At 37.0% G+C, this 25,350-nt stretch overlaps 1 protein-coding gene across 5 annotated transcripts; it reads right to left on the reverse strand.

The window, feature by feature from the left end:
* Positions 1–9,435: 9,435 nt before the first annotated feature.
* LOC145907985 (uncharacterized) lies at positions 9,436–15,275 on the reverse strand. 5 transcript variants are annotated; one of them, XM_082995140.1, is made up of 21 exons: positions 15,150–15,275; positions 14,877–14,917; positions 14,683–14,743; positions 14,479–14,571; positions 14,338–14,423; positions 14,194–14,281; positions 13,150–13,239; positions 13,017–13,093; positions 12,817–12,904; positions 12,657–12,752; positions 12,352–12,425; positions 12,174–12,288; positions 12,018–12,107; positions 11,851–11,924; positions 11,675–11,780; positions 11,527–11,613; positions 11,337–11,462; positions 11,156–11,282; positions 10,960–11,061; positions 10,707–10,792; positions 9,436–10,241 (listed from the first exon to the last, which is right to left on the reverse strand). In XM_082995140.1, exons 1-21 carry the CDS (start codon positions 15,246–15,248, stop codon positions 9,897–9,899), a joined length of 2,151 nt encoding a protein of 716 aa, XP_082851266.1. In that variant the 5' UTR covers positions 15,249–15,275; the 3' UTR covers positions 9,436–9,896. The 5 variants fall into 5 exon arrangements, 4 of the variants coding, with proteins under 4 accessions (XP_082851266.1, XP_082851267.1, XP_082851268.1 ...); XM_082995142.1 differs by having other exon boundaries at positions 10,086–10,252; XR_014402909.1 differs by having other exon boundaries at positions 10,113–10,252; positions 10,590–10,792.
* Positions 15,276–25,350: the final 10,075 nt, after the last annotated feature.

The raw sequence follows: 25,350 nt of genomic DNA on the forward strand, positions 1-25,350 counted from the left end.
TCGTCACCAAGTTTTAATGTGTAAAACAAATTATAACAGCAGGTTTTACTGTTTAGAAACACGTATCGGTAGCTGATCACAAATATGTTTCTTCACAAGAGAGATTGTTAGAAGTACACAACGAAGTTGTTTCACAAGCAATGCAGTATTTTGATGAAAAACACAATACTGGGTTAAATCCTATGGTTTCGAAATGTAGAGGTGATTTAGAAGACAGCCTCGATAGAAAACGTTCGGTGATGACAAATCTGAACGAAGTTGCCGAGGTAATTTATTAATTTAGAATTGTATCGTCAATATGTCAAATTCACATGTTTTCAAACACATTTTCTTCCCCCAGGCAGGTATAAAGGAAGCATATCGCTTATTGATGGAAGATTGCTTTGAGGGTTGTTTGGACGTCTTTTCGGTGCGTTAAAATTTATTAAAGTTACAACACTGCCTTTCATATTGTTACATCGACGTTTTTTAGTGCCAATACAAAAACCAACTGAGGGAAGAGCAAATACCTACTGTTGAGCAACTTTTAAAAGATTTTATGACGGTTTTGGATCAAGCAGTGGACACGTTTAATAAGATTGCAAACAAAAATGTACTCAATGCAAAGATGCAAATGGAATCTTCTCTTAATCTCAAAGAAAAACTTACTTTACTTTTGAAAGTTTTTACAGAAGATTTAAAAATTAAGCAGGTATTATTCCTATTGAAAAACCATGCACTTCACCCCATTTCTAGCTAGGAACTCCACTCCAAATGGCCTTTCCAAGTTCAAGTCAAATATTATGGGTGTTTCCTTCGTATAAACACACAAAAAAAGAAAACAAAATAATTTGGCTTCGCATGTAGCTTTATTTGAAAATTTGAAGGTAACTTAATTTCCGTGTTTTTAGTGGCACTGTAAACAATACGATCAAGGTTGCATATTTTTTTCGCATATATACAACACGATCAAGATGTATCATTTTATATCTACTGTCAATTTCAAATGATTTAAGCGCATAAATCATATTGTTTAACCCTTTTAGGTCCAAACTCACCCCTTTCTTGGTTTTAGGGAGTACCAAAGTCATCCAATGGATGAACTAGCACTAAGGCTGCAATTTTCTCTCGTTTTTACGCTTCTTTGATCAACGATATGCCAAATAGGCTGGCGTCTGTCCGGCCTATTGTTGCTGGTTTTAATTCAGTAAAAATAGGCTTATTTGCGCAAAACATTCGAAAACCATTCTTCGCACTCAAGGTGTTGCAAAGTGCTAACTAGCAATGTTGGTTTTGAAAAGCACTAAAAGTAAAAATTTGTCAACGATTGGTTTACCAAAGGTTATTTTGCCATAGGCTCTCGTTGACGTTAACGCTTTTCAGAAGTTTGTGAACAAACTGCGTTTGTTTCGGGTAAGTTAAACACAACGAGCAGTGCTTTAAACTGACTAATGGAGTTTTTGTATTTTTATTCGAATCAGACTCAGCTGGAGCAACCTGATTTAGAAACCATTGAACTTCTTACAAAATTCAAAAAAGAAATCCTTGACGATTTTGACAAACGACCAGCATTCAACCTATCATCACTTCAGAAACAAATGATGGGAGAAAATCTTCAACAGTCAATAGACAAATACATTGAAATGTATTTAGAGAGTCCTTCGCCACAGAATGTCACACGTGACGTAGCCACAAGGTTAATGACAGAGGTATGTATTTAACTAAGTCGGAAATTAGTTTGTTCGTAAAATAATTTTCCATAAAATTAAAGGAAAGTATACTTTGTGACTTCATGACTGCGTTAAACAAATTTTGCATCAAACAACGCCCAGAAGAAACATCTGAACAAATTTCGGTAAAAGTTTATAAGATTCTTATGTTTTTACCCAACTGAAACAATTTCACATTATAAGTTGAACCGATGGGAAGTCATGTTCACCATTCCTGTCAAAAATCTAAAAGATTTGAGAAATTCAATTAAATTCTTGATTGGTAAAGAGACCTTGCCCAAAAGTTATAATGACGCTTTCACCCGCATACACGAAATAATTGGAAGCTGGATAACAACACAAGAAATGTATATCGCAACACAAAAGGTGCTGAACAAGTTAATTTATTGTTTTAAATTCTAAAGTTCACTAACATGCGACAGAAATTCGTCAAAGATAGGGCATCACACCAAAGGAAACTTATTGTCAAAAAGTATCATGATGACATGCGTTGGGTAACTAAAACCAATATCTTTACACATCATAGTACGCATTTTGAGAAGAGTAACTTTTGTTTCAGATGCTAACTGGAAAGAAAGTTTCAAAGATTCACTTGGAATTGTTTCACAAAAAATGCGAGAACAGGATCCACGCATTCACAATGGATTTGCCTCCAGAAATTGCTAAGGAGGAAAGCAATTCACTTAAAAGGGAATTGGAAGCTGCTGTGGTTTTGTGGAGAGTCATCAACAATTTTCACAAATCTATTTATGTTCGTAGGCTTTGGGATATCGAGGTTTATTTTCAGGGCATTGGATCTTGGGTAAAATCGTTGTTTGTTGAAGCGAATGTGCAAAAAATGCGTCTCGCCACAAAACCGAAGGATTGGTCTCTCGATGTAATGATGGGTGATTACAAGCCCAAATACACCAACTTAAAAAGTGTAGCCTAACATTCTTCTAACTTTTCCACAAACCAATGTAAAATAGGATTGTAAAACGAGCAATTATATTCCTTGCCTACACGTTTATTGATTTGTAAACATCTGTTGAATAACGTAACCAGTATGTGTGTAAAATATGGAATGTATATAAACTATGTAACTATATTATCAGTTTGTGCAGTTTTAAACATATGAACTATTTAGTTCTGGTTCATGTTATATCGTAAATTATTTCCTCTGCTTTGTACTGTTTGCGTTGCAGTCTTGCGTTTGGTAATTTTAATTCTGATTCCAATTTTATCGGTTCCCATGTAAACTGCTTACGTGAAAATGATTGAAGTTAACGTTGCCTTCCTTGTGTCTTCCTATTAGCAAGAATAAAATTGTAAATAGTTTTTTCGTTGTATTATTATAATTGTTATCACATTGCGTTTAGTTAATCCTGCGTGCGACTTTATAGTGCCAAACGGTTTTTTGTTCGCTTTTGCTTACGAATATCGGTGTTGGTGAAAGCACAAAGCGTAAAATAGCGCTGGGGAATAATCTTTATTTGCAAACCGTGCGCTCTTACAGAATACAGCGCAGTGTATCATGTATTTATCATGATAAAGTGTTTTTGATTAAACAAAGCCTTTTGACTGGGAACATTGACAGACTCAGCCATGCGGGAAACAATTCGAAGATGTTCCTTGAAACTCGTGAGACTCGCGCTAAATTTGGTGAATTCTGCTGTGGATTTCTGTGAGAATGGAAAATTCCCATACGCGTTTCGGCAAGTCAGCTTTAAGGGGTTAATTAAAGTTTATTTTTACCGAAACATGCATCGTAGCGCTCGTTCTGTACAAATGCAAAATGTCTCATAACTTAGCAATTGCTCTGGGGAGGCAATTGCCAAATATGTTTGAAACGTTACAGAAAATTGTCTTGTGATTGCTTGCGTTCTATTAAATCACTGGAGGCCATCATTGAAACAATTTGGTTCAATCAGATGTACTTCGTACGGGCCATCAAACCCGATAAATCATAGTATCATAGTAGAGGCCAAGAACGCAAAGTAAACGAAGCTAAACACTTTGCAAAGTGATCGATTCTCAGCTTGATGCAAACAATGGCATCTCAGAGATACCACAGTGTGGAAGTCTTTTCTCATCTATTTTCCTGACAAGACAGCTACCAGTCAGTAAACGCACTTAACCTTTATTAACATAACGTTTGCGACTCCTGTTGCCTGAATAGTTACAACAAAAACAAACAAGTAACGGACTAACACAGGCTAAAAGTCACTTAGTGAGTTTGAAAGGATAATTATCACCAAATTGAATTACGTTGAACTCATTGCCTTTGTAGTCACTATAAATAGTTTAGTTTCAGTTACGTGTTAAGTTTCAAATTTTCTAATTAGCCATTGAAGGAGTTATATGTATATGCATCTACACTGTAACTCAAAAACTATGGGAAATCCCACCCATGCGCATGGTCTTTTTTTTCCACGATAATGTGGAAGAATCCACTGCTTCAAATCAAAAGGTGGTAAATTCCACAACTTCAATTCCACCACTATGGGTGGTGTTTTCCATGGTCTGTGTTGCAATTTTTTGTGAGTTTTCCTAGAATTTCCCACCCCTTTTCTTGTAAAGTTCCACGGTTACGTGGTAAATTTAACAATATATTTGCCCTTTCATCTACGTTCTGGCAAGCTACAATCTAACATAAAAACAATTCACAGTTCGCACAACAAAGAAACTTTATTTTCGGGAGTCACAAATTATTTAACGCCCGTTGCACATGGGTGCAAACCGAAATTTCAATTCCAAATAGCCTGCACAGGAACTGTAGGCTCTTCTTTTGCTTAGGGGCAAATGAAATATCTAAGCTCCAATAAGCAAACAATAGAAGCATGACTCCATGGTTTACACTTGGGACCACACAAACGTTTTTGCATTCAACATGCAAAAACATGCCCTTGTCACCGACACAAATAACCACTGGGTACGGCGAAGGTGCCATTACATCCTAAATGCAAGAACAGTCAGAAAACAAACAAAGTTTACATATTGTATCACTACCTGGCTATACACAAAAAAGGCATCTTCCTTAAACAAAGCTGGTAGTAATATGAAGCATCGCTCTAACTCTGTAACATCATTACCACAAGTTAATGAAATAAAAAAATAGTTGAAGAATTAAGCTTACCCCCATTAACAAAAGATGACATGTCCACTGGAAATTGCTTCTTTGACAATACCAATGACAATTTTTGAAGTTTGATATCAGTCATTTTAATATCTGAATTTATGTTTAAAATCCTTCTTCCCTCGCTAATGAGCTGCAATAAAACAAAATGTTCATATGATAACCAGGCTTTTTTTTAAGAAATAGACTAACATACCCCTTCATAACTACACAACCCTGGATATTTATCCAAAATTTCAACTACACTTAGTTTTCCTTCTTTAACTTCTGCTCTTCTGTAGTTAAATGTGCTCGCCATATTCTCCTCAATAAATCCATAGTCTGGATTTTCCTTTTTGTATTCTGTAGCCATGTCTTCTATGCACTTTGCTGGAATATCACCAATCTCTGGAGGCTCCTTAACATATTGCAACGAACCTACTTAATATTTCGATTACAAGTAACTTACACTATCATGCATTTTGCTACAATAACAACTAATTCTTACAGGACTTGTTGCTCTTCTTTTTATCCAATACTTTTGTTTCATCAATGACACCTGTTTATTGGACGTGAGTGGACGACGAAGGTCCCTAAACCTCTGCCTCAAACTTTCTAGCCATGTTCCCTGTATACAACAAAAAAAAACATGGACTGCTGTTTTCAACTGAAGTTAAACAATACATACAATTGGATTGTCTGAATGTCTATCTGCCAATACAGGGTACTGTCTCACAAGCTGCATACAAACATTTCTGTATTCCAATGATGTTGGGTACCTAAAAAGTCTTTTTTTGCATTCTGATCATACTTGACATAACCATTGTATATACTTACAACGTATAAACAGAAATTGAATTAAACAAAATTTTCCCAATCGCTCGTCTTACGCAGCCACTGATTTCCTGGTTCTGTATGGCATGCACAACCAATAGTGGAAAATCTGGTAGATTATACTTCAGCAACCAATTTGGGTCCGGTTGTTGTATGTCTGCTCCAACACTCTCAGACGTACTAGTATTTGCCAGGGTTTCTTCTGAGCCTGTGTCATCTTCAACTAAAAACAGCATTTATCAGCTACATTTCCAGACCACATGTGTTTGTAGCACTCAACTAGAAAACCTTCATAGGACGTAGGTGGTACCTAAGATTTTGTATAAAATGATACATTACATGACAAACAAAACCTAATAAACACCTTTTATTTGACAAAACCACATGCAATCAACACCTATTCTTCGCTTGTACATACTTGATTGAATCCTAATCTTTGCCTTGTATTCAATTTGATCTCCCCTTTCCCAGTCAATCCATTCGTCAAATTCGCTGCAGTACACTTGGATTTTCATATCATCGACACCAAATGTTTGTTGCATATTGTCATACAAATTTGATGGATCACATTTTATTATTTTCTTCAAACTTCTATACTCAACAAGGTAAGTTCCAGCACTTGACATGATTATGTTTATATATAACCTAAATTTTAGTTCTGATCACCTGGAAGCATAAACAGCAGTTGCAAAATCATGCAGTTAACCAACACAGTAATGCTACATGCAAAATACCAGGTTACAGAAGTTCGGGAACACAAATGCGGTAATTTAATCGAATATATAGCTTCGAGTTTTGACTATACATGTCTAAGGGGTGTGATGATACTTCACAGCCAGCCTGAAAAAACATATGCTTTTGTGTAGTTTCAACTGCAAAACATTGAATGTGTCTGTTAAAAGAAACAGGCCTCATGTATTTTCCGATGACCAAAAAATCATTTTCTAAGCAAACAATCCATCTCGCTTTCACAAAAACTGGAATATCATCCAATACATCGAGCACATAAACACTGTCAACAGCATAATTAACATGATTTACCATTGCCCAGGCAACAGTTTTTACAAAAGTATCCATAGTAACTGATTGAATTACCGAAATAACATCTTGAGGAAAGCTGCTAAGTGACATGCATTTTGCTTTAGGAATATCAGTATCTGAAGTGAATGAATTGTCTGCATAAAGTAAGCATTTTTGATGTTGAACACGTTTTGCCACAGTGCAACATATGTTCTTGAAGTTGCAGCATTTTCTTGCTACAGTTTTAATTTTTTGATGAAAAGATTCGAACCTCATACACCATAGATGTCGCAATGGTCCATAATACAGCATCATTTTTGGATAGTGCAAAATGTAATGACATTTTGGCTTAACAAGATCTGGGGCAAAACTCACAAACCCAGAGTAAAACTCAGGTATTTTTAAGGATAAACAACTGACCAAACCTTTGGACACAATTGGAGCACAAACAATCTCCATAATTTCGGAGAGAATTATAAGCAGTTCCCATCCTTTATCAGTATTTGGAACTTGATCTCCAAGTATAAGTGGCAGAAGCTTGAAAAGGCAGAAGGACTCGCTAGCTGATAAACGAATTTTTCCAGATTGGTGAACAACATTCAAAGGCAAACATCTTGGTTTATTTTTTTGGTCATGTACACCAAATCTGAATGACCGAATTTTCTCATTTAATAAGTTTATTGTGTAAATCTTGACCTTCAAAAGATGTCGAAACAAAGCCCACATAAAGTGCTGCAGAACCCCTTCAAAACAATCATGCATTATGTCAGGAGGAAAAGAGGATGTTGCCGAAAACCCACAAACCTGACTAAAAGCACACTTGTTACTAACTCCCATGAAATGTGATTGCAAGGGATTGTGCTCTAGCATTTGCAAGTGAATTGAATGGCTCTCCTCTGTCCTCTTGATAAAATTTTGTTCACAAAACTTAACCCTCAAATCATCATATTCACACAAGCAGTAACGACATATTTTTCCACTATTAAAACATTTTCTAAAGCCTCCAATTTCATGGGCTGCTAAATTGTCAGCAGACAACGTCACTACTGTACCATAAATAACCACTGAACTATTATCAGGAGACTTCACTAAAAATCCACTTTCCAAAATTGCAATGTCATGTAGTAGAGGTTTCATAACAGTTTGGTAACCATATGCCTTCAGATCATTAGTTTTGACAACCAAAGCCAGAAATATGTGCTTTAAAGATGCATAACACTTTGTTTCAATATTTCCAATGAAGTAATAAAGACATGTTAGCTTGTTTTTTACTCTTGATGTACCAAGCGGATTACATACTTCAATTTCATCACAGTACAGGTGGATTCTTATGTATTTTTCATTGCCATGCAAATAACTATGTCCCCGAAAGTATTCACCATCAGTAAAAGTGCTCAAAAAATTCTTTGAAACTTGTTTTTTTTGTTTATTAACCATTTGCCAGACAGCATCATTGTGGAGATAATTTGACAAAGTTTGTAGTATCGAAACATACTGAAATGAAATACATTCATCTAAACTTATTCGGGTTGGTGAAACATAACCAATAGACTGACAATAATTTGAAAAAAGTCCAGGGTTTTGAATTTTTGTCCACATATCACCTATAGTATGACTATCCAAAAGATATCTGTACTGCGAATCGATCTGATTGTGTTCGCTACAAAGTGCCATTTTCAATACATCATTATGAAAAGTAGAAAAGAGATTTGTTATATCCTCCATAACTTCCACATAAGTCGAATGCGGCAAAACAAAATGCTCCTTCAATTTTAAACAAAAGTTAAACATATTTTCAGAGAAAGTGCCTTGTGGCACACAAATCGCTTCATTGTTAACATGTGTGAACTCCATTACTTCCACCACGTTTGTGTTATCGTCCAAATCAATTTGATCCACACTATCAGTAGTTGACGTTACCTGTTCCAACCGATGCATTCGGATTAAATGTTTTGAAAAACTTCCAATTGTTGAATAAATTTGTTCACAACCGGACACTTGACAGGGAAAAGAAGTTTCCATAAAATGTTCTAATCTGAGATGCTGAGCTAATTTTCTTCGAACATCATTAAAATTGCACGCAACATTAAAAGGACAAGTAAACATTACTTCCGACGACATTTCGCAGACTTCCACTTACTGTAACCGCTCTCATGGAAGTCATCCAACCGTAGCAGCCACGTTGTGGGCAAGGCGCCACTAGTGAATATTTTTTTAATGGGAAAATATTAATTGTTTGTTTTTTGGGTAAGTTATCTACCATACAAACGATAATACATTATACTGTGTTGCTACAAAAAATACCTAAATTAATAAAAAAAGGTTTCTATTAAATCCATTTGCTATGTTGCATTTCAAAGATGGGTTGATAAGGTCCACCATACTTGCACCTTTGTGTTGATGTGCTGCAGTCGATAAAGTAATAACTATTAGGAACGCATTGTCCGACAACAAAGTTTTAATGAAACAAAATTCCACCTTTAATCCTTAGCACAGTGTAGATTTCCACCATATAAAGTGTTTTATTCTAAGGGGTGGATTTTACCACGTCCGAACAAAAATTTCCACCACAATGGTGTAAAAATCCAACCATAATCCACCCTGTATTTATTTTCCCACCCCTGCGATTTACAGTGTATAGTGGTAAAACATTCGCTTGTATTTATATATAAGCATGATAAAAATCAAAAATTCGCAATGCAGCAGAACTTAATACAACAAGGTGCAGCCGGAGTTTCCGCATTCTTAATTTTCCTCAGTGCAAGGATTTGCTGTCACGCATTATTTGCTATTGCTGTAAAAGTGTGCATAGGTATTGCAGCAGATCGGCAAGTAAGCACAAATTACAAAGGAAGCGAAGAAGTTCACCGTAGCAAACAATGGACGACTGACGTAACGTTATTGCCCGAGAAACTTCTTGTACCGAAATCCAGGTATTGTCGTATGCAGTAACTCGATTTGTGAGCTCACGTGCTGGGCAAATGCGTACTGCAGGAGGTGCAGCAGTTATAAAAGGTTGTTGTATACTGTCAGAAAATGTACACATTATCACATATTAATGTTTGTGTTTTGGTGGTCACAGTAAAGTTGTTGTCCTATTTGCATTTAAAACATTTTCAGTAATAAGCGTAGAAGCTAGTACGACATCAAAAGAGTACAGTGAAACTATAGACAAACTGCTGAAGACATACATACTTTTATGTACAGCATACTACCAATAAATTTACGAGGAATTGCATTTAAGAAAATTCACCAAAGTTGCATTGTGATGGATTAAATATGTTGTATGTATTTCTCGAATAGTTTCCTTGCATCTCGCTGTTTTGCCGATTAAATGTTGAAAAAGCTGTTTGTACAACCTCAGAGTCAGGTGGTTCCTCTGGTGTTCTTTGGTCTAACTGACATTGGATAATTATTTCTTTAGTAGATCTATCAAAAGACACATTTTGATGAATTGTGCCATTATTGGATGTTGCCGTATGATTTTGGGTTGCATTTGAGTAATTGGTCTCGAAAGGAACAGTTTCATCTTCACTAGCAATTAAATCACCAGTAGGTGGCCCAGCATCTTCCTCAATCGCTTCCTGAGAAACATCTGTGAAAACGGGGTTACCTATGGGTTGTGTGAGATGTTTAGTCGTTTCGAACATCCAAAAATATGTTAGTTAATGGTGATAATCACACTATTTCATGAAATTGAATCCCAGATCTTTATATCGAAGCAATGTTAGACATCCACGTCATTTATTTGATATATTTACTCATTTGTCTGTTTTACCGATGAAACAAGTAATTGTATAATATCCTTTGGGTCTTTAAAAAATTTCCATATTCAGTACATAAAATCGTGATACATGGAAAGAGTATATCTTTCCAATTTGTTGCGCTGTTGCTTAAGAAAACTTTAGCTGTTCAGGCAAGTTTCAACTTACTTTTGTGAGTTCCAGTTGCTAAGCTCGATAAATTAAATTTTAATAAACCCAGGGTGGTTGTTTACCAACTCAAACGTTTTTCGAAGAAATGTATCAACAAATATCACAAACATTGACCTCAACTAGTTTGGAAACAGTTGTGAGGACCATCAGTGTTGAATGGTTTTTTGACACTTCACAAGTCATTTCGTTCTTCAATTGCGCTGTAAAATATCGTCACGTTATATTTCACAATGAAATGAGAACAAACACATTTTCCTCGTAGGTTTAGAAAAATATACAGTGGGCCCTTTATGCACTTAAACCTGAAATCCTTTTCTTTAGTGCTAAATTTAAAAAACACCAGAAAAAAATATTAGAATCAACTAGCCTTCGAGTTCCGAAACAACTGAACTGTTTGAAGTAACTTGAAGAGAAAAACATGCAATTGACCTTCCAGCAATGGCAAGTATATGCGGTTTTTCAAAGGAAACTAAATATATATATATATATATATATATATATATATTATTATTATAAGTTCGTTAAAATCTTGCAACAATAGCAGAATCAGTTCCAAAGCCTACTTTTTAGACGGTTTAATATTTCTTGGACTTTGTGCACCACCTCTACACATTCACTAATGTCGTTTACTACCACCTTTTCAATAGCTTCATGGAAGTGTGCGATAGCAGGATTCGCTGCAAAAGAAGACTAAACGGCCTTTGAATTGTATTCGTTCATTAATAACTGCTTTCTGTGTCATACCTTTTGCAAATCATTACATGCGATCACATATCGTGATTCAACGGTATAGAACTTTTCTTCCAATTGTAGTACGGCTAAATCCTTGTCGTCATCAAATGCCACCAGTTTAAAACGTGACGCAATGATCTAAAATAAAACAGGGAAATGTGTTGAGAAATCTGGAGTCGGCGTGACTAAAACTATGATTTACATGTTTCGACTCATGTATACTTCTTCCTTGAAGCAGATACCACAGTACCACATTTGGATCTACATGCAACACCACGTCATGCCCCACCTACGACAAATCAAGAATATGCAAACACGTGCAGTAATATACATATTGTACTAAGCTTTACTTTCAAAGCGTCTTGCTTTTTATTCTCCGAATCGATTTGCTTACGTAATGCGGATGCTTCCGATACATTTTTCAATGGCATCAGGTCGAACGGATTTACCTGTATTCTGAGTATTTGCACAGTGTACTGAAATAGTTTGCTAGCATATTGGAAGACATATTAGTTATTGAACTTACTTCTCTCCGTTTAATGATATTATCGCTTGGGTTTGGGAAATGTAGCCTAAGAAAGTACCCACTCCTTGACAAACCTAAAAGTATTTAAATAGGTTTACTGGCATCAGTTGCGATTAGATCAGTATTTGCATAAAGTGGTAAAACAACAAAATACAAAACCATTATACATCAGCAAAATTCTGTGGAATTCTTAAACCGTCCAAATAGGTAGCAAATGAAGGTTTATAGGCAAATCCTAATAAAACCAAGTCATCAACCTGATAATGACAAATTTCCAGTTTAGTGTTATCGTAGTTTCCATATTTTAATACAACATAGCTCACTGCATATGGAAACATTTCGTTGATATAAGGAGCATTGTGACTTTCCTTTTTTTCTTTTCGATTATTTTTGTCTTTTTTGTCTCGTTTTTCCAACATTGTGTGGGGCAAAATATATCTGAAATAAAAGCTTACGTTACAGCGCAAAAACGAAAAAAAAACATTTAGATTGATTAATTACGTTTTGTTCTTTATGTTAACTCCGATCTCACCATTTACTCCATGATACGTCACTTTACCTTTTGCACCCAATATCTGAAACACAGATAAAAATAATTCCTGTAAATAATAAAAATAAAGTCGTTGGTTTGACGTTTTATCGTAGATATATATATTTCGCCTTTGCTTTGCAGCCATCATCTGTATCGCTAAAAAATATAAACAACGCAGATTATTTGCAGGAGTTTGTTGCTAACTCTGTGTTGGCCATAAAGGTGACAGAAGATTCCAAAAATACACACTTTCTTCCAAAAACATACATTTTACCCGCGTTAGTGAATATTTCCACAGGGGATTTCTAACTTGTTGTAGAAGGTCGCTGGTGATGGTCACGTCACTGTACTCTGGGAACTTTTTTTGAAACTAAATTATTACTGAAAGTTACTTTTCGCACTTAAAACAAAGCACTATGAAACAAAGCACAAACCGCGTTTGGGATGATTTTTAGTTTGGGCTCCATTTCCTTTTTCCTTTTTTCGTTTGTAGCCTTTAGCAACGTGGGGTTAATGAGAAAGCTGAAAGACGATACCGCAATACAATAAATTGCTATTACATAAAGTCTTATGTAGGGAAAAATTGTCGGCAAAATATTACTTAACATATTTAAACAAACCTCGCTTTTATTACCTCCATTTGTCTCCAACGCTCACATAAGCGTAACCACTAACATCAAATGAAATGACTTTTCCCAAGAATTCTTGAAACTGAAAATAACTTAATCTCGGCGTTCTGTACTTAAAGATCATTGACAATTACTTACAGCTACTATTTGTTGCCATTGACATTTTTGAGGATTTTGCAGATTCTGTACAATTCCAGGTTCAAATGCCATGCTAACATGGTCCCCTACCTGCAATAATAATAATTAATATACGTTGCTTAATTAAACAGTGTCGGGTACTGATATTTGTAAAATATTCCAACGGACCAGTTGGCAGCAGGAAATTTATGTTCTCATCTTTACCACAAGTATGTCAAAAAAACAGACAATTAGACCACACATAAATTATAAATATTTTCTGTTCTCTCTGCTTTGACCTTTTTAGTCATCTCAAATATCATTTATCGTTCAATCGTGCTACTTGCTACCAACGATCCTGTTTGTGGTACATTTAGCATTTTGAAAATCAGTTGCCAATTTCACGAAATGCAATTTACACACAAGGATATAAGCATGGACCATGTGTGAATTAGATTATTTCGGAAATTGTTTTAAAACCTCCCCGCCAGGAGTTTGCTCACCGAAATATCAGAAAAGTAAATTCACCTTATGCGTTTAGAGCAGTGGTTCTCAAACTGCGGTACGCGTACCACTAGTGGTACGGGAGAGCTTTTCAAGTGGTACGCGATTTATAGTCTACTCTATACAATTTGCAGAAGCCAAAACCGCTGCAAATACATGATGTCGGTTTTCTTTACTGTGTATTTGTGACGCAATAGTATCAACGTGAAATTGTTGCACTGTAGAAGTAATTCTGACATCGTGTATTCAACTGTGCAACAATTTCACGTTGATACTATTGCGTCACAAATACACAGTAAAGAAAACCAAGCAACTGGTGATATTGGCTAAATTGTTATTCATTGGTGTTTTGTCCGGTGGTACGCAGTGTTTCAAAAAACAAATAAGCGGTACGTGATTGGAAAAAGTTTGAGAAACACTGGTTTAGAGGATATGTTTACCACAGAATGACTTCGTGGAAGACAAAATCATATTTGCTTTGTATTGATGGCAAGACAAAGTATAAAAGAAAATTGAAACCTCGTTATCAAATATAGTGCCATAAAGTAAAAGACAAACAACCTTTAAGCCGCTGCAAGAGTACTTATTTGAGCCATCAGAATCACATTCATCTGATACATTACACAATACTTCTGGGTTAAAGGCCCACCTACAATAAAGTAAACTTTTATGGTTTTCGGTATTTTTTCACGTGAAATATCTTACCTTCTCCCCTGAGAGGGAAAGTATACAATTGGTTCCAAGGCACCGTCGTGTAAAAATCTGGTAATTGTTCCCAATTCTCCTATGTCCTATGATTGAATACGACAATATTTACATTACATTTAAGTAAGACTGTTTACTAACTCTGGCAAGCAATTCATCCCACGGAAGTTCACTTTGTTCTTGTTTCTGTTTAAGTTGTCTTTTCTTCAGTTTTATTACCACGCGGTCACCAAGCTGCAATGTATGTGATTATTCAATGAAAGAATGAAGCTTATTTATCCAAAACTTTATTCTCATGAACGATTATTTTAAGTTCGTGCTTAAAAGTACCACAGAATGCTCCACCTTAAGGCTTCCCTTGAAAGATTTTTGTGTTTTCCAATATTCTTCGTTGTCTTTGAGTGATCTATACAAAAAAGGGGTTTGGTCATTAGATAACATTACAGCTAACTATGGGTTGTTTAAAACGCCAAGGATGCATTTGGTCTCATTACAACTGCATGCAGTGATTGTAACTGCTTCCGAGTTTTTGCACCAACCTAATTTCCTTTTCATCAATTTCTCGAATGCTTTCTGATATCTAAAAAATGTAAAAAAAATAACATAGTTGAAATAAGCCTGCTAAATTTGAAAAGTTGGCAGTCAATACATAAATGTTAAATGCACCAGCCTGGCATAAAAGTTTTGTAGATTTTATTGTAATCGACGTTTTCTTCTTCTATCCGGCGAGAACAGTAGCGCATAAATTTTTACGAAATGTGCAAAGTACAACCTTAAAAACATGTAGGAAGCAAATTACATTCTGGTTTTACCTCAATTACTCTTGCCTTGCATTTTAGGAATATCGTCTGGATTACGGACTCGTTTGATAGTTGTGCAGTTGGCACATTAGAAAATGAAACAGATACCATTGCCTAGACTCCACAATAATATAGCCTACACAAAAGAATATTAGAAAAACATAATCGTTTTATATTAATAAACGTAATATATGCGCAAAAGAGCCATAACAATTAATGTGGCTGCTAGTCTATCAGCTAGCCCTGTGCCACAGTCACCAACTGCACTGATTGGACCTTACAGGTCGAAACAGTGTGTAAACCCTGTCTGCTGCTCTCATAATAATCTTAGACTTTCAAAGTGCAGAAACAGCAAGCTCAAATGCGTGGCATGAAGGCGTAGTATAGCACATCATATACCCGACATTTTTGTTTGACCCAGGCAAACAGGTGAACGATATAAGGCCTTGACATTATTTGCAAAAAAGCTAGTAAACGGTTTGCTCAACAAATGCTGCGATAACTTAATGCATTCCCTTGCCTCCCTTGACAGTTTTACAACTGAAGGCTGTTTGTACTGAAATATACATAAAAATGTTCATACTCCACACAGCTACTTTCGGTCCAATGCTTTCACTGCTGGCGACCATTGCGTTCTACTGATGTAGAAACTGAAGTTTTTATTTACGCTCTGTAAACAAGGCTACGTGTGGAAATATGAATAAGCCCGTTCACATGAACAACTGATGTGAATTCGAATGCGCTTCACTCAATCGCTCCTTCTATTTTTTGCGAAAGAGGAGCGACGGAGCGCTCAATTGCTCTCGCTCTTGGAGAAATCCAATTCACTTGGAGAACAGAAGAATGCCGGTTTTAGGTGCGCGTTTTTTTTAATTTGTCACATTGCAATAGATAAATGATTAACATTAAACGACAACTGCTTAACAGGTTTTGAAGTTGTGTTAGAAGTAGACCGTCCACACTGCATGCAATGTAGTGGATTCCAGCACACTTAATCTTTTTAGTTTATTTCTTGTTTTTTTTTCTCTGATTCCATCGCAAACGGTGTTCAGTTAGAGAATCTCGCTTATTTTTAGATCTTTGTTTATTTTACCACGATTTTTAGTCAATAAAAACGACCGGACCCCACATGTGAACACAGGCGATTCATGGATTAGAACGAGATGTTTTAATTCGTCTCATTTCCGGCTAACCCGATTCGCTTCTGATAATATAGAACCAAACCCAATACACAACTGATTGGGTGAATTGAACTAAGACTGAACTGGAATATATAAAAGCACTTAAACGGAAAACACGCGATGTAGCTAAAACAACACAATTGGCGGTGCATGTCTTTATCCACTGCACTATACATTTCCATGTCTCGAGGTTTGTCCATGTTCGCCATGTGACCAAACATGGAAGGGGCGCAAATGACACAGGCCGAGTACTTGGCCAAAAACTACTGCAACGCACTGTAAAAAGTAGCAAATCGACATTCTACAACAAACAAATTTGCAGTACATTTCGCAACCCTTTCAGCTAATTACTGAAACACCGAAATGAAAAACAAGTTGGTATTTCTAATTCTGCCCATACACCTACTTCCTTTTAGTGCAAACCAGCCCTGTCGAAATTAATGATGCGCTTGACTGCATGGAAACTGATCAGGCCACATTCAAGACCAACTTTCGCGCGTCTTGTTTCCCTTGTCATGTGACCATTACGTCACCGATTGGCAAGCATTTAACAATACGCAATAAAGCCAGTAATTTTTTTATACCGAGATGCAGATAGGCTATGGTTTCGACGTAACAAGTCTTATCTCTGCAGCTCAGGTGACTTATAACGATCTTGTATGTAAACGCCCAAGCAAGACATTTACTTTGCAGTGACCACAGCACCGTCGCCGTCAACAATTGGGTACAAAACTAAGTGCAATCCGCAGAAAACAAACCAGGATGGAATTACTGAAAAAACTTGTACAGGCAATATTTATCATTTATCTGATGTAATGTGACAAACTTAACAAAACGTCACTCCCTAAAAACCGATTGTATTTGTCTGTTCACTAACTGATTTGAAAACGAAGGGCATTCAATACCATCCTGCGAAAGGATTGAGCGCGAGAGTAATTGAGTGCGCCAGCGTTTCTCTTGCGCATAAAACGGAAGGAGCGATTGAGCGTAGCGAGTTTAACCACGCTATATTTGTTTGACCTGGGCTTCGATTCGAATTCTTTCTAGTATGACCCTTGCGCGTGTCAAGAAACGAATGCCGGCAAAACGCCACGTACGCTATAATCGAGAGAGAGACAAGGAAAAAGGCACTAAATCCGCTTCGGCGCAGCCTACCGGCAAAACACTAGCGCGACATTCGTACAATAACGTGAGTAAGAGTGAATTACAGCTACAAATTTCCGTGTGGAAAATATCTTGCTTCATAACTAGCTTAGCGAACGAAAATACAAAATCAATTACCCGGATGTGGGCGCTGTTGAGCTATTCTAGTGATGAGTTAAAATTGGGGGCGGGTGATTGGCAGCATTGACCAGGTGTCTGACCCATATACCAAGAAGAAAACTATAATCGGGGTTCGTGGTTAAAATCGCATCGCATTACTTAACGTTGTTTCTCTTTACCGCATACGATAATCATTGTAGTTATAGAATGCGTTAGGTATTGTAAAAAGGTACAGCACGGAAGTAGTAACCGAACGAGAATAAGCTTTCATAGTGGATACCGATTCTGGTATGTTTGCGCTAGGGCAAGCTATATCACAATTACCTTAAAACACTGGAATATTTGATTGCGCTATAGAATATGGCACCATGCTAATCTCTTTTCAAGACAACACGCTAAACGTAGCTACAGGATGTTATCGTAATTATAGCTTTGCAGGTTAAGAAAAGATTCTGAACAATTACTTCTTTGCTTATTGCTAGAGACTGCATTTCATTTTTAATATCCCCGAAAAACTAAAACACGTATATAAGGTATCTACTAATTCAAATATGCTTATTATACAAACTACTCGAAGCAAACAAAGTAGTTCCAAACCGAAAAGAATTTCGACAAGAGTTGTATTCTTCATTACGACAGTGTAGCAACCTTGTTACACAATAGCTACCCAAAATGGCTCAGGCTGGGACGACAACTATGTTCCAACTACTTATTGATAAACTGTTTTAATAATGTAACTGCATAGGCCTTTCTCTGCACTAACCAGTGTGTGTAAATCTTTATCTGTAGCGCTAAGTTACAACAAGGTTTGATCGTAAAGATCGACTCAACGTTGTACGGACTTTGTATCGTATATATTTGTATTGGATACAAAGTCGTTAAACACAGTGAACTAAGCTCCCTGGTAGCGACGAAACCTAGGTTTTTATTTGAGCCAGACAAACAGTTCGTCCGACGCTCAACTCGCAAGCTTCAAGACAAAATCGACTAATGTATAACAAGATTTTGATCTTTTTCACTTGACCTTCACAATTTTTTTTACAACACAACGATCCATAATGTACTGGCATTTCTGCCACTTTGCTGTTCCTAAATATTTTGCTGGAGTGAGCGCTGCCACCATAAATTATATCCGCCACTACGAAACCTTTGTTTCTATTTGTCGCAAGCAAACATGATTTCGTCACATACAACCATGGGTGTTTCAATGCACGTGACTAGATGCGCATTAGCGGATCAAAATTTCAAAATATATCCTAGTCATTTAGAAGGAAGTCATTATACATCACCATATGTTGCTCCTGAAAATTTTTATAGTAAGGTAGATATTGTTGCATACTGCATTTGCCTACAGTTACATATTCACTTGGAAGCGCTGGCAGTGTGATTGTGAACATGAGATCACTTCACAGCAAAATAGAGCTTCTGTAACTAATAACATGAGGTGTTTAAATAAAAGTTTTGGACATATCACATAAAGATGGGTGTCCTAAGCTAAAGTTTTTTTACTAATTAACTATTGCCGGTATGTAAAATTTTCAACTTTAATCGACAGAGCACTTGCCCTACGTGTCCAGGATGATATTTTAAACTCAATAAACTCATGATTTTTGGATGTCGCTTTAACCCGTCAAGAAAAAAAACCGCTTCCACCTAGAATGGGTGAAATGCCAGTGAAACCTGAAAACATCATATATAATCAACATGTAACTCGTCTATGGTTGACTCCCAGCAAAGTTCTTCAATATTTAAATCCCACCACTGCTTAAAATGTACACAACGTTGTAACAATAAACACGAAACGCGAATTGTTCCGCTATACAGCTGTAACTGGTATTGGTGGCAAAAAGTAGCAAAACGACAACATACAATAACCACAACAAATTTGCAATATCTTTTGCAAACCTTTCAGATAATTACTGAAATGCCGAAATGAAAAACTAGTTGGAATTTCTTTTTCCGTCCCCACACCTACTTCCTTTTCGCGCAAACCAGCTCTGTCGAAATTAAGGATACGTTTGCCTGCATGACGTGGGCAACTGTACAAAACCACGTTCAAAATAAATTCTACGTCGTACCTTGCGCAGCTGGATTTCCTCGGTCACGATCATATACGACCAACACGTCAACGATTCGCATTAAAGCTATGTAACCAATATGTTTTCAATAGTGAGCCGTAACCAAGGCCACTGTTTCTACATAATAGGTCCTACAATGATCTTGTATGTGAGCAGTGAAGCAAGACATCCAATTTGTGGTGACTACAGCTCAGTCGCCGACAACCATTGGGTACAAAACTAAGCCCAACCCGCGGAAAACAAACCAACATGGAAGTGCCAAGGAAAACTTGTACAAGCTATAGGGCCTAAAAAACAACTATAAAAGCAATTTCAAGCACTTCTTGTGTTTCAATGTTTATCATTTATCTGATGCAATGTGACAAAGTTAACAACCTAAAAACCGATTGCATTTGTTTAAAAACGAAGTGGTTTGAAAGCGGTTCGAATTCAATACACCTCATTTGAACAGGTTAAACGCGAGAACAATTGAGTGCGCCAGTGCTCCTCTTGCACATGAAAAGGGAGGGGCGATTGGGCGAAGCGGATTCGAATTCGTTCTTCACGTACAAATTTACGTGTGCAGAACATCTTAGATGCTCCATAACACGTTTAGCGAATGAAAACACAAAATCAATTACCCGGTCGTGGGGACTGTTGAGCTGTTCTAGTTATGAGTTAATGGTCGATGAGCAATTGGGGCGGGTGATTGGCAGCATTGGCCATGTGCCTGATCCATACACCAAGAAGAAAACCTGATCAGGATTCGTGGCGAGGATATCCTGGGTTAAACCTCGATGTGGTAAAAAAAGATAATCAATTGGCAACATCATGTAAGAAGCCCCGACCCATCTAGATTCGTAGCCGAGATAATCTGGATTCGAATCTCGGTGTGGTCGAAAATTAAAAAAAATAAAGAATTTTTAACCTGTATTGACTCACGTTAAAATCGCATCGCATAACTTGACGTTATTTCTCTTTACCGTTTGCGATGATCATTCTGTAGTTGTTTGCGATAGGTATTGTAAAAAGGGACAGCACAGAAAAAGTAACCGATCACTGACGATAAACAGTACACCAGTTAATGTGAAACAGTCGTTTTGTTGGCAAGATTTTTTACAGCAAAAAAGTACTTCAGTCCGTCGCATTTTTGTTAAAAACCCTTTACATAAAATGCGATTGAATTTCTTCTGACGTTTTTCCCTTGGTTTCGGGCACGTAAAAGATTTGGAAAAGCAAAAAACCAGCATGAAACACCATCGCTTTGTAAAAAGTACTACCTCGCGATATTAATAACTTCGTAGTGTATTTGTATGTTGATGTTTGTGTGAAACACATGCACAGGTAAGCAACCAGTCAACTGGAGGTGCGCGATTGAATCAATTTTCTCAGTCGGACAAACATTAAACATTTACTCAAAATTGATTTCTTGAAATCTCAACGCAATCTATTTTGTTCGTTCGCGTGGCATTCTCTTGCGATTGTTGGCGTTTGCGTTATCGCGCGAAACACCTTTTGTTGTTGCTCAACCATTTTGTCAAGTTATATCCTCCACATCGCGACAATGCGCAGATCTTCTTCAATAACTTGTTTCCTTCCGAGATTCTGGAAACTTACGTTAAGCAGTCGTTTGTATTCAAAAAAACAGTGTCTGCCTCTTTGCTGTGCTCCCTATTTACCCTTTTCCAAATATGCAACCTCCTGTACCGTTTTGTTCTTGTGCGTTTCGGCGCTTTGCAGGGATCATAAAAGTACGATATGATTCTCCACGTTGTCAACAATAAGTGCAGAAATGACAATTCTTATATTCCTGATACAATTAAATGAATGAAAAAGTCAAAAAGCAGCCAGAGACCTTCATAAATCTGTTTATGTCGATAATCCAGCACGAAATGCATTTCACACATCTCATAGAAAGCAGCAACACAAAACCAATTTCATAAGTATCGCACAAAAAAACACCTAAATCTTAACCAAGTTAACATCAACTTTAGTTGTTAACTGCAATCTTGCCGATTACATAATATATATTTTTACCTACGACATCTGGGCACGGTCGCCAGAGTCCACTTCTGACCGGTTTGCTGGCGAAATCCTTTGAGCGCCTGGTGGGCTTAGTTCTCTTTTTAAGGCCGGGTCCACACTCACGCTTTGCGTATAATGAAACAAACAAAGAATCCGCCGGCGCAAAGCGTGAGTGTGGTCTCTGGCTGCTTTTTTGACTTTTTCATTCATTTAATTGTATCAGGAAGATAAGAATTGTCATTTCTGCACTTTCATATCGTACTTTTATGATCCCTGCAAAGCGCCGAAACGCACAAGAACAAAACGGTACAGGAGGTTGCATATTTGAAAAAAGGTAAAAAGGAAGCACAGCAAAGAGGCAGAAACTGTTCTTTTTGAATACAAACGACTGCTTAACGTAAGTTTCCAGAATCTCGGTAGGAAACAAGTTATTGAAGAAGATCTGCGCATTGTCGCGCTGTGGAGGCTATAACTTGACAAAATGGTTGAGCAACAACAAAAGCTGTTTCGCGCGATAACGCAAACGCCAACAATCGCAAGAGAATGCCACGCGAACGAACGAAATAGATTGCGTTGAGATTTCAAGAAATCAATTTTGAGTAAATGTTTAATGTTTGTCCGACTGAGAAAATTGATTCAATCGCGCACCTGCAGTTGACTGGTTGCTTACCAGTGCATGTGTTTCACACAAACATCAACATACAAATACACTATGAATTTATTAATATCGCGAGGTAGTACTTTTTACAAAGCGATAGTGTTTCATGCTTGTTTTTTGCTTTTCCAAATCTTTTACGTGCCGGACACCAAGGGAAAAACGTCAGAAGAAATTCAATCGCATTTTATGTAAAGGGTTTTTAACAAAAATGCGACGGACTGAAGTACTTTTTTGCTGTAAAAAATCTTGCCAACAAAACGATTGTTTCACATTAACTGGTGTACTGTTTATCGTCAGTGATCGGTTACTTTTTCTGTGCTGTCCCTTTTCACAATACCTATCGCAAACAACTACAGAATGATTATCGTGAACGGTAAAGAGGAAAAACGTCAAGCGATTTTAACGTGAGTCAATACAGGTTAAAATTCTTTATTTTTTAAATTTTCGACCACACCGAGATTCGAATCCAGATTATCTCGGCTACGAATCTAGATGGGTCGGGGCTTCTTAAATGATGTTTGCCAAAATTATCTTTTTTACCACATCGAGGTTTAACCCAGGATATCCTCGCCACGAATCCTGATCAGGTTTTCTTCTTGGTATATGGATCAGGCACATGGCCAATGCTGCCAATCACCCGCCCCAATTGCTCATCGACCATTAACTCATAACTAAAACAGCTCAACAGCGCCCACGTCCGGATGATTGATTTTGTGTTTTCATTCGTTAAACGTGTTATGGAGCATCTAAGATGTTCTGCACACGTAAATTTATACGTGAAGAACGAATTCGAATTCGCTTCGCACAATTGCTCCTCCCTTTTCATTTGCAAGAGGAGCACTGGCGCACTCAATTGTTCTCGCGTTTAACCTGTTCAAATGAGGTGTATTGAATTCGCATCGCTTTCAAACCACTTCGCTTTTAAACAAATGCAACCGTTTTTTAGGTTGTTAACTTTGTCACATTGCATCAGATAAATGATAAACATTGAAAGACAAGAAGTGCTTGAAATTGCTTTTATGGTTGTTTTTTAGGCCCTATGGCTTGTACAAGTTTTTCTTTGCACTTCCATGTTGGTTTGTTTTCCGCGGGTTGCGCTTAGTTTTGTACCCAATGGTTGACGGCGACTGTGCTGTAGTCACCACAAATTGGATGTCTTGATTGACTGCTCACATACAAGATCATTGTACGACCTATTATGTAGAAACAGTGGCCTTGTCTACGGCTCACTATTGAAAACATATTGGTTACATAGCTTTAATGCCAATCGTTGACGTGTTGGTGGTATATGATCGTGACCGAGAAAGTCTGCAAAAGGTAAGACTTTTAATTTAATTTTGAACGTGGTTTTGTACAGTCGCCCACGTCATGCAGTCAAACGTATCCTTAATTTCGACAGAGCTGGTTTGCACGAAAGGGAAGTAGGTTTGGGGACGGAAAAAGAAATTCCAACTAGTTTTTCATTTCGGCATTTCAGTAGTTACCTGAAAGGGTTTCAAAATATACCGCAAATTTGTTGTGGTTGTTGTATGTTGTCGTTTTGGTACTTTTTACTACCAATACCGGTTACAGCTGTAGCTGTATATTTCGCGTTTCGTGTTTATTGTTGCAACGTTATATACATTTTAAGAAGTGGTGCTGGTATTTAAATATTGAAGAACTTTGCTGGGAAGCATAGACGAGTTGCATGTTTATTATTTACGACATTTTCAGGTTTGACTGGCATTGCACCCATGCTAAGTGGAAGCGTTTTTATTTCTTGACGGGTTACAGCGATATGCAAAAAATCAAAAAAAAAGTTTAATGAGTTTATTATATTATCCTGGACACGTAGGGCCACTGTGCTCTGTAGATTAAAGTTGAAAATTTTACATAACGGTAATAGTTAACTAGTAAAAAAAACTCTAGCTTGGGACACCTATCTTTATGTGATATGTCCAAAACTTTTATTTAAACACCGTATGTAATTAGTTACAGAAGCTCTATTTTGCTGTGAAGTGATCTCATAATCACAATCACTCTGCCAGCTCCTCCAAGTGAGTCTTATGATATGTAACTGTATGCAAATGCAGTATGCAACAAAATCTACCTTACTATAAAAATGTTCGGTAGCAACATATGATGATGTATAATGACTTCCTTCTAAATGAATTTTTGGACCACTTAGTATTTGGTTTAGCCTATAGCAGAGGCACAATTTGCACTTAAAAACATCGGCCGAAGTACCACCACGTTGTGTCAGATTTGGACCAACCACTCCGCAGAGGGCAACCTCCGTAGAGGCAATAATTGTTTTTATGTGTATGTTTTTGAGATGACCATCTGCCCCACATACCCTTTTGTAGGGGACTGTGTAGCGCTTGTGTTTTGCCGGCAGCCTGCGCCAAAGCGGACTTAGTGCTTTTTTTCCTTGTCTCTGTCTCGATTCTAGTGTACGTGTCGTTTTGTCCATTTACTGAGAATATATTTTGAAATTTTTATCCGCTAAACTCACATGGCGAAGCTGGTCTCGTGCATTGAAACATCGGTAAATTTTTGCGAGTGCAGTAACAGATTTCTAATGATTTTGTCAGACAAATCACGCTTCGTGTTCGACTGTTATAAAATGTTCTTATGCCCGAGGATAATGCGAAAACCAATAACGGAAAGTAAAGGTTAGGATGTTGAATGTTGAAATCACACATGTCTATGCATAGTTTCACATACACCTGCACATAGATTTTCAATGTGAGCAGCATTTACCAGCAATCAAACCTGAACTATTCGATTAGATGCAAATTTACTAAATGTGGTCAACAAAAGGAAAACTTCAAACTGTATTATATCCAAAACACATTTTCTACATGATATTGATAATAAACTTATATGAAATAGGACAATGGTAGAAATTCAGTGCTGTTCTAAAGGAGAAATTATACCATATCGAAATTACTCTAAGACTGTAGCTTTGATTAGATAGGGTAATTTACGCACCGTACTATCTTTTCGGGATCCAGACGGCAAAAGTCAATTTACCTTTTTAAATGATT

Source organism: Ascidia mentula, chromosome 7 (assembly GCF_947561715.1).
Source record: "Ascidia mentula chromosome 7, kaAscMent1.1, whole genome shotgun sequence".
NCBI lineage: Eukaryota > Metazoa > Chordata > Ascidiacea > Phlebobranchia > Ascidiidae > Ascidia > Ascidia mentula.